General features: G+C 30.9%; 2 protein-coding genes across 2 annotated transcripts; one reads left to right on the top strand and one right to left on the bottom strand.

The window, feature by feature from the left end:
• Window positions 1-1,118: 1,118 nt before the first annotated feature.
• LOC113391278 lies at window positions 1,119-6,564 on the top strand. Its single transcript, XM_026627223.1, has 4 exons — window positions 1,119-1,244; window positions 3,808-4,133; window positions 4,196-4,355; window positions 6,449-6,564. The coding sequence occupies exons 2-4, from the start codon at window positions 3,813-3,815 to the stop codon at window positions 6,562-6,564; spliced, it is 597 nt and encodes a 198-aa protein (XP_026483008.1). The 5' UTR covers window positions 1,119-1,244; window positions 3,808-3,812.
• Window positions 6,565-9,264: 2,700 nt separating this feature from the next.
• Window positions 9,265-10,881, bottom strand: LOC113391277 (zinc finger protein OZF-like). The gene has a single exon (XM_026627222.1). It carries the CDS (start codon window positions 10,879-10,881, stop codon window positions 9,265-9,267), a length of 1,617 nt encoding a protein of 538 aa, XP_026483007.1.
• Window positions 10,882-11,252: the final 371 nt, after the last annotated feature.

Raw genomic sequence — 11,252 nt, 5'->3', positions numbered from 1 at the left:
TATCGGAAAGAATTCGGATTTTAATTTTAATTCTAGCTAAAGTCTAAAGCTCATTTCTACACTTATGCCCTTCAAAAGAGAAACTTTGCAATTCAGCTGGTTTATTAATTAGTTCAGCAATTAGTTTATTAGTATCAGCAATTCACTATAGTTTATTAATTCTTAGAAATATGAGATAAGGTCCTTCAATTCTCACTAAGCTTTATAATTAGGTTTTGTTATTCACTTTTCACTCTTATATTTTGTCTATAAAATACGAATAATGAAATGAAAGTTACAGTATTTATAATAATCTGTTTGAAAACATATTTAATATTCCTCGAATATTTCGTTATGGTGCGGAAAGTTCCAGCAATTTGCCATAAGGCACGATGACATATATGAATAAGTATAAATTAGCATTATGGAATGGACATAGATAAATAAGAATTGTGGCATAGATAAATAATTATTTATTTATAATAAGACTAAAAATAAAACTTAAGTTTTATGGATAATGGAATTTAAGAATTTTGGACGCACCCTTAGCACATATACGTTTATGTCCTAATCTCAATTCTTACATATTAAGTCATATTGGGTATTTATAAAATTCGGAAGTTTAGGCAAATTTCCACTCACACCTAGTTAAATTATGTTTTAAAAACAAAAATTAAATAATTTTTGGCGCCTGATTTTTAAATTTATATTAATTTTTCTTAACGTTGGTATCAATCCGCCATCTTTGATGTTTTGACAGCTAACTAAAAATGTCAATAACAACACGCGATGTATGTATTTTATATTTCTTTTACTTAAAACAAACATAGTTCTAGTTATTAACAAGTACAAAATATAATTAAAACAAATTATATATCACATGTAACACCTCGTGACAATAAATTGACATTCCACAAGTTTATTATTTCACAAAAATGTCCGAAGCAAAAATTGCTTCTTCCATTGATATCGTAGCACTTGAATATTCCTATTCGGGTGTGAAAAACAATAAAACCTTCTCGAAAAATGAATTCGAAGCTTTCGAAAATGTTAAATCAGATGGTTATTCGGACGATGAAAAGACTTCTTTTAAGAGATTCATGAAAACTGAAGTGATTGTGGAAGAGCACCCTAGGGAAGTGGATGGAGAAGAATCTTTAAAGGAAAGTGATAGAATTAGTAAAGTAAAATTGAAACACAAGATCCTGTTAATGTTTGCAGGAAAAGAAAGGCTTGTGATGCTTTTACGATAGATGAAGAAAGTGGTAAGTATTTAGTCATAACTGCCGGTAGATTCTTGGTAATTTGATTTGGTTCACCTTAACTGTAACGAATGCAAAATATGTGGAAGATTATGGGCTTTAAAATATTCACATCAACTGATTTGATGTCTTTAAATGCTCGGTAAGCATATTTGTAAATGGAGCATATATGTATCAGGATTAGTATCATCTACAACAGGGTTTCTTAAACTATGGGTCACGACCCTAATTGGGGTTGAGAGAGATTTTAATGTCAAATATTTAAATTAACCATATCCTAACATTGATGTATTTATATATACCATTTTATAACATCGTAGAGGCATTAAGTAAGATAGGTAGATAAGTATAAAAGTTGTCAGGTAGGTAATTAGACAGGTGGACAGGTAGATAAGTAGACAGGGGAATAGGTGAACTAGTTGGTATTGGTATTTTGCCTTATGGCAAGTTACATGAACTTCCTGATATGTGTAAATAATCTAATTAATCAATAAAAAATAAATTAATTTATGAGTGATTAAAAGTATTCCAAGTGGATTTATTACACATAATTGAAAATGAACGAACACGTTAGCTCGGAGTGTTTTCTAGAAGCAAATTTTCACAAATCAACAATTTTTATGATTGAACTAGTTTTCGTTAGACTTTATTGGTTTAGTATGTTCATTAAGACCAAATACTCTATCGTTGTGCCAAGTAAATCGTCTGATATTAATTTTAACAAGCATAAAAAAAAACTACTCATTTTCTCAAACTTTGATGAAGTTCTAAAATTAAACTACTTGTCGTAAGGCCGTAATATTTCAGTAAGGTCTATAAGACCATGATATACACCTAAGTCTGTTTTTACACGGTAGATTGGTTCCAGAAGAAGCCGTACACGTGATAAAAAAAAACGTGTAAAAAAAGATATTGATCTTATACAAAAATGGGTGATTTGTTCCTAATCTCTAAAACCTATTAAAATTAGTGAAAATTTGCCTGCAAAAAATTTCTTTACCAAACACCTCTTATGGCATTGACAGTTCACAAAATATTAACACGTTTCAATTGCTTTGACCAGTAAATTTTATTGTATGCACATAAAGGAAATTCCCCTAAATTAGTGCTATTCACATTTGCTTTGACCAGTTAAAAATTGTTTGTACGCGCTAAAGGGGAATTCACGTAAATCTTTAAGCTAGTGTTCGCAAACTATCGATGGTTTCAGACTTTTTTCTTTCATAAATACTTTTTTGTGATATGAACATACTTCGCAAAAATTAAATTTGACAAAAAAAAATTTAAGTACATAAGATTTCAAATCGTGCTAAATGGAATAAAATCGTGTAAAATAATTAAAAATATTCAATTTTGAAACCGTGTTATATCAAAACCGTGTACAAAAAGACCGTGTAAAAACAGACTTAGGTGTATATCGCCAAGAAAAGTTCTATAAAAATCGGCTTAATTTTTTTTTTCAAACAGTTAATTACTAGAAAACGGCTCGATAGATTTTCACCTAAAATTAATCAGTATCATTCCCAACTAATATCTTTTGAACAGTTTTTGATTTTTCAAAATCGATTCGGTAATGAGTTTAAATGTGGACGAAAAGTTTAACACTTTTTTCCAAATTACACAGAAACGGCTCGGCAGATCGTCGCACAAAACTGACAAACGATAGTCCTCATTGAGATACATCAAATGGTTTTTAAATTTCTGAAATCGGTTCAGGTAGTTTTGAGAAAACATCGATCAAAGGTCTAATTTTGACAAACTCCAAAAATAACGATACTAATTTTTTGCAAATTTTTGACGAATTTTTAAAATTAAACGACTTGTCGTAGGACCGTAATATTTTAGTATGATCTAAAAGACTATGGTATCTACCGTCAAAAAAAATTCATAAAAATCGCCAAAAAAAATTTTTTTTAACACTTTATTACAAGAAAACGGCCCGGCTGATCTTTACCAACAGCACGATTCTCTTGCAAAATGTTTTTGAAATTTTTAAAATCGATTCAGAATTGCGGGCTAAAACGTGGACGATAAATTTTTCACTTTTCTGCTATTTACAAAGAAACGGTTTGGCCGATCGTAGCCTAAAACTGACAAACGATAGTCCTCATCAAGTTACATCGAATGGCTTTTAAATTTTTGAAATCGGTCCAGCAGTTTTTGAGTAAATGTCGATTTACGGCAAAAAATCTGTTCACACACATGCATACACACACACTTTTTCCAAATTTGGTCTCATTCGATTCAGAATGACTTGAAACGTCGGGAAGACATAAAATTAGAGAATCGGATTTTTTTATGAAAACATAAGCTTCTCCTTCGGGAAGTTAATAAGTAGACAGGCATAAAAAAATCAAATTATATTTGATTAAATCAATTATTTACACAAATTGTTCATGTAACTTGCCTCAGGACAAAATGCCCCTTACAGCTAGTTTATAAATTCATTGCTTGTTGGATTGCAAAATGTTTCTTTTTCTGAAAATCCCTAATCCTTGAATTACCAAGAGTCTACTTCATTTACAAAATCTTCATCACCAAATTTCTACATCATATTATATTTTAGACAACATGGGAAACCACTTCATGGCCCCTTCAGCTACAACATCAAAATCAAAAGAACTTTCAATGCAAGAAACCCAAACAGAAGCCGAATGCTGTTGTAGAAAACTTGAAAAGAAAATAACAAGGCTCGAAGAACATATAATAAAAATGAATGCAACGTTTCATACAAAACTAGACCAAATTATGGAGAATTTAAGAGGTTCTGGGCCCCTTATTCCTAATGGAACAAATAATAGTACTTTTGATAGTTTCTTCCCACTCGGGACAGTCGAGGAGATAACATGTTGTGAAGAAATGTTAAAGGATTACGAATATGTTGCCGAATTGGTAAATAATAATAGATACATATTGTAATGTTTTTTTTACTAAGTTAATTAATGTGATTTCAGCAAAACTTTGTTATGAAAGTTGGGGGTCGTAAACAATGTGAGTACATCAAGAATGTCTTGAGAAAAGTATTTTCTAGAGAATTGGCAGCGGTCTGTTCCTGGTATGGAAGGAAAGATAATTTTGCTGTTAATAACTTGATGACCATGAAAATAATTAAAGGTAGGATTACTAGACATAAATTTTTGTAAAATACAGCGGTATCCCAACTTACGAGGGTTTCGAGATACGAGCCGGCAAATGAGCGATTTGTTGCTTTGACATACGAGCAAAATTCGGGATATGAAAAGTAGATTTTTGAAAAATTTGAAAACAACTGGCCTTTTTGGAAAATTTTGTTTTTTTTTTAATATATATTTATTAACTTCCCGTAGGGCTAGTTATAGTAAACGCAAAAAATCGAAAATGAAATTTTTTATATATCTTTACGTTTCAAAGGTTTCTGAACATTTTGGCCTGGATGGACTCTCAATAAAAATAAGTTAAAAAAATGTTATTTGGCGGTCAAAAATGTTTATTGGACATATGCACATCACATTATCAGATATTTTATAGAGATTTTAATAATGTGTACAAATTTGGTGTAAATTTTTTTGGGTTTCGTACCAAGATTTTTAATTACGGTGCGCGAAGTTCCAGCAATTTTCCTTAAGGCACGATGCCATGTACCCCACTAGTTTAAATATTTGTTTTAGTCGTAATTTTTGTGGTATTTTTTATTTTGTTCTTTTATAACTGCATTAATAGTTTTTATTTTTATAGTATCTTTGTAACGATTGGACCTGCTTTTGCTAAAAACTAGTCAGCCCGTCTCCCCATCAATACAAATCGAATGTTTTTTGAATCATTCAAATCGGTTGATCTTTGCTCTCGAAATCGTGAACGAAAAATTGTATCCAAACATACATACATACTAATTAACACGTCTCCCCATCAATACAAATCGAATGTTTTTTGAATCATACAAATCGGTTGATTCGTGTTTTCGAAATCGTGGACGAAAGATTGTATCCAAACATACATACATACTACACACACTAGTTATCAATACAAATAGAATGTTTTTTGAATCATTCAAATCGGTTGAAACATACTCCTGAAATCGTGGACAAAAAATTGTATTCAGGCATACATACATACTACATACTAGTCAGGACGTCTCCACATCAATACAAATCGAATGTTTTTTGAATCATTTAAATCGGTTGAACCGTGCTCTCGAAATCGTCGACGAAAAATTGTATCCAAACATACATACATAGTACATACTAGTCAGCACGTCTCCGCATTAATACAAATCGAATGTTTTTTTAATCATTCAAATCGGTTGATCCGTGCTCTCGAAAATGTGGACGAAAAATTGTATCCAAGCATACATACATACTATATACACACTAATCAGCACGTCTCTGCATTAATACAAATCGAATGTTTTTGGAATCATTCATATCGGCAGATTTGTGCTCTCGAAATCTTGGACGAAAATTTGTATCCAAATATACATACATAGTGCACAGATACATATGCACACACACGCACACATACTTTCATTTTATCTAAGGTATGTCAAAATGTTCAGAAACCTCTGAAACGTAAAGATATGTCAAAAACAATCATTTTTTATCTTTTTTGTGATTACTAGAACTTATCCTATGAAAAGTTAATTAATAAATTGTAAATTTATTTTTAATATTCAAAAAACCTAACGAAAACCAGAGTTCAGAAACAAATTACATAATAACATTTCAATATGGGAACAATTGCTTCGAAATACAAGCATGATTAGGGAATGAATGAAACTCGTATGTCGGGGCACCACCACTGTATAGTCTTATAGACCGATTGTGCTGCATAACAGGCCAATGTTATGGCAAGGTCATGTTATGAAGAACTTTTTATACTGAATATTGACAAAGGTCATGTAGTTGCTGTGCAGTCAGGCATTTTTCTCAGGTTGTCAGGTAGAAAATCTAATCTAGAAACCGCACAAAGGCCAAAAAACGATCTTAGGTAGGTGACGGGGTCTTTCTGACCCAGCTTCATAACATAGGAGTGGCGTTGCAGTTTATGTGTAAAACGCCTGAATTCACAGCAAATACATTACATTTTGACAGTATTTAGTAGCATAATGTATGCAAGTTGGAGCGTAACATGGCCTTGCCATAAAATTGGTGTGTTATGTGGTGGCAGAATCGGCCTATTTATGTATTTAATTATAATACAAGTATTATTTATTAATATTTATTTATTTTTAGATACATTAATAACCCACATACCAGATTTAACCGAATCAATATTTGTACAAACAGCTGTTGAGTGGTTTCGATTTGGAAAGCAACGGTTATCACGATGCCAAAATAAGACGACATGATTATTTTGTTTTTGTAATTATCATTATGTAGTTTTTAATTATAAGATTGACAAAGTTTCATGAGTTTTTAACGAATGTTGAAATCTATTTTTTAAAATTATGAAATATAAGAAATATATAAGTTACAGAATATACTAAACGCAGTTTAAATAGTTTATTATATATATATATATATATATATATATATATAATACATAAAGATGATGAATTCAATCAAGAAGAACGACTTTATTAGAATAGCATACGTTTTGAATCTTGTTCTGACCCATCTTCAGTGCATACAAATAATTCAATCAAAACACATAAAAATGAGAAGCACCAAATAAAATATACACATAGTTTTAAAACAAAAAATGAAGTAAAACATTTAAATAAATAAACTAGCAGTGTATGGCATCGTGTCTTAAGGCAAATTGCTGAAACTTCCTATACCGTAATGAAATATTCAAAAAATATTAAACGTTTTCAAATATATTATAAATATTGTAACTTTCATTATTCGTATTTTATAGACAAAATGTAAGAGCTTATAAATTGGATGACGACGTTTATATATGTTTACATATAAATAAGCAAAACTTGATCAAGTGGTGTTAGAATAAAGGACCTTATCTCATATTTCTAAGAATCATGTAAACTGAATTGCAAAGTTTAAATTATTTATCTCAAGTATATAAGTGAGCTTTGAAATTTTAGCTATAATAAAAACTAAAATCCGAATTATTTTTGATATTCAAAATTGAAAAAAAAAATTGAAATTAAAAAAAAAATTCTTTTCCCAAAAGTCGTTTCATCAATACAAGCAAAAGGTTTTTTGAATCATTCAAATCCGATGCTCTGTTCTCTCAAAAATTGCTATCTTTTTCACATTTAGCTCCGTTTCTCCGAAAAGGCTGGACCTATCTTTGCCAAGAACTAATGACCACTTCTCCCAATCATTACAAATTGAATGTTTTTTGAATAATTCAAATCGGATGCTTCGTACTTTCAAAAACGCGATTTTCATTTTCTGCACTCTTTGCTTTGTATCTCCGAAACGGCTGGACTGACTTTTGCCAAAAACTAATCAGCTCGTCCTCCTCATCAATAAAAATCAAATGGAAAAAGTTGAAAAGAGAGAGAAAGATAACAAGAGAGAAATAAAGAACAAAATAAGTCGACTGTATTGGGCATGCTGAAATTATGTCGTTTAGTTTTGAATAATTCAGATCGGTTGACCGGTGCTCCCGAAAACATCGACGAAAAACTGTATCCATACACACACACACACATCTATTTTTTCTAAGGTATGTCAAAATGTTCAGAAACCGCTGAAACGTAAAGAGAACAGATCTTCCGATTTGAATGATTCAAAAAACATTCAATTCGTAGTGATGGGGAAAAGTGGTGATTAGTTTTCGGCAAAGACAGGTCTAGCTGTTTCGGAGACAAGAAGCCTAGATGTGCAAAATATTGTAGTTTCTGAGAGAACGAAGCGTCCGGTTTGAATGATTCAAAAAACATTTTGCTTGTATTGACCAAATGATTGCTTTTGGGGAAAGCAATAAAATATATTTCTTTATTTCTTTTTCAAAAAATAATTCGGATTTTAGTTTGAATTCTAAAGCCCTCTTACATACTTGAAATTAATAATTTTGCCTATGTAAGTCAGTTTATATAATTCTTAAAAATATGAGATAAGGTCCTTATTCACTTAAGCACTTAAAATAAATATTATTAACTTTGCAATTCAGTTTATATAAATCTTAGGAATATGAGATAAGATCCTTGCTCACTTATGTACTTGAAATAAATAATTTTAACTTTGCAATTTAGTATATATAATTTTTGAAAATATGAGATAAGGTCCTTACTCGCTTATGTAGTTGAAATAGATAATTTTAACTTTGCAATTCAGTTTATATGGTTCTTAAAAATATGGGATAAGGTCCTTACTTGAAATGAATAGTTATAACTTTGCAATTCAGTTTATATACTTCTTAGAAATATGAGATAAGGTCCTTATATACTTATATACTCACTTATATACTTGAAATAAATAATTTTAAATTTGCAATTCAGTTTATATAATTTTTAGAAATATAGGATAAGGCCTTTACTTTAAATAATATTTTTTAACTTTGCAATTCAGTTTATATCATTCTTAGAAACATGAGATAAGGTCCTTACTCACTTATTTACTTGAAATAATTAATTTCAACTTTGCAATTCAGTTCATATAAATCTTAAAAATATGAGATAAAGTCCTTACTCACTTATGTACTTGAAATAAATAATTTTAACTTTGAAATTCAGTTCGTACAATTCTTAGATATATGAGATAAGGTTCTTCATTCTAACTCTTGATTAAGTTTTGTTTGTTTACTTTTAATGTAAACTGGTATAAACATTGTAATCCAATTTATACACTCTTATATTTTGTCTATAAAATACCTAAAATGAAAGTTACAGTATTTACAATAATATATTTGAAAAGACTTAGTATTCTTTGAATATTTCGTTACGGTACCAGAAAATTGCCTTAAGGCAAGGTGCCATACACCACTAGTTTAATTTTATCAATTTAAACATGTTTCAACATCAAGAAAATGAATAAGAATGCATATTTAAATTAAGTAGATCTCTATTTATAAATTAAGGGTCAATATATTTACAATTAAAACATTAATATTTACAAAACATCATTTATCAATTAAATTATCAACATCCATTTAAAAAATGTGCACCAGGAACAGCTTCTGTTAACACTGGTGCACTCGGTACATCTATATTCTCTTCATGTATAGTCATATGTTCAGTCAAACTTTCTTCATCGAAGAAAGAAGTCTGACAAATACTGCATTTAAACTGTTTATCATTCGAGTGTAATATTTTTATATGCCTAGCCATATCGCTTATATGTACAAATTCTTTTAAACAAATTTTACACTTCTGTTTTATCGTAGAATGAGTCTCCATATGGTAAACAAGACCTGCTCGTCCCTGGAACCTTTTATCACAAATATGACACTTATGTTTTTTTTCTTCGGAGTGCGTATCAATATGATACACTAAACCGGTTCGTCCTTTAAAAGCCTTCCCGCACAACTCACACTTGTATTTTTTTTCTAAAGAATGGGAATCCATGTGGAGCACCAGATGACCGGATAAAGTAAACCTTTTGTGGCAGATTTGACACTCGTGTGCACGTTCTCCTGTGTGTATTTTCATGTGGTGCCCCAAGGTGCTCCTTAATTTAAACGCTTTATCACAAACAGTGCATTTATAGTTACGGTCTTCAGAGTGGCTTTTGATATGATGTAATAAATAACTGTGATGGGTAAATGCACGTCTGCACACGGGGCATTCGTGAGGCTTATCCTCAGAATGTGTCCGCACGTGCCTGGTGAGAAGATTTTTGAATTTAAATGTTTTTTCACATAAATCACATTTGTATCGCTTTTCATCAGTATGGGTTTCCATGTGCCTTAACAAGTCTCTAGGTTGTTTGAAACGTTTTGCACAAACAAAACACTCGTGGGGGGTTTCTTTACTGTGTATTTTTATATGTTCGTTTAAGTTATTCCTACGCTTAAAGCCTTTCCCGCATTGATCACATTTATATTGTCGGACTGTGGAGTGACTTACTAAATGACTGTGTAACATTCCTAAATGTTTAAAACCTTTATTGCAAACCATACATTTGTGAGGGCCCTCATCAGGATTATATTCAACCGTTTCAGACTTAACCATGCATTTTTTAATATGAGATTCGTATTCGTAGGTTAAAAAAGTTATAAAATCACAGTTTTCACATTTATACTCTGTATCTTCTTGTTCCAGTGTGACTTCAGGCTCAATTTCAATATCAGGATTGTTATAAATAACTTCAGCAGGTTCTTTATTATGTATTTTTTTGTGTTCATTTAAATTGTTTCTTCGTTTAAACGCCTTATCACAGATATCACATTTATAACGCCTCTCTGTCGAGTGACTTACCAAGTGACTATTCAACCAACCTAATTGCTTGAAGACTTTATTACAAAACTTACAACGCAGGTGCTCATTTTCATAATCCTCTTGTTTAATAATACAATTTTTAGCATGCAACTCAAATTCAAAAACCAGAAACGTTGTGAAGGAACATTTTGCACATTTGTACTCTACTTCTTCTTGTTGGAGGGTAATCTCAGGTTCAAATCCATTGTTGGCGACAATCTCAGCTTTTATATCACCAGGATCAAATTCTAATACTTCACCAGTGATAGTAATACAATTTAAATCTTTGTCCGAATTCTGTAAGGCTACTTGTACAATTTGTTCAAGATTCCCGGCCATATCTGATTCTATTTACAATTTCAAATCTCTGCCTGATTTCTGTAGGGCTACTTGTACAATTTGTTCAAGATTCCCAGCCATATCTTATTCTATTTACAATTTTAAATCTCTGTCTGATTTCTGTAGGGCTACTTGTACAATTTGTTCAAGATTCCCGGCCATATCTTATTCTATTTACAATTTTAAATCTTTGTTTGATTTCTGTAGGGCTACTTGTACAATTTGTTCAAGATTCCCGACCATATCTTATTCTATTTACAATTTTAAACCTCTGTCTGATTTCTGTAGGACTACTTGTACAATTTGTTCAAGATTCCCGGCCATATCTTCTTATTTACAATTTTTGCTAAACGCAATAGGTGGGTAATATC

Source organism: Ctenocephalides felis, unplaced genomic scaffold (genome assembly GCF_003426905.1).
Source record: "Ctenocephalides felis isolate EL2017-DRISC unplaced genomic scaffold, ASM342690v1 CF-g0.4_SCAFFOLD_00845, whole genome shotgun sequence".
Classification (NCBI taxonomy): domain Eukaryota; kingdom Metazoa; phylum Arthropoda; class Insecta; order Siphonaptera; family Pulicidae; genus Ctenocephalides; species Ctenocephalides felis.
Note: the sequence above shows the minus strand (reverse complement) of the source record. Positions and strands in the feature narration are given on the sequence as shown.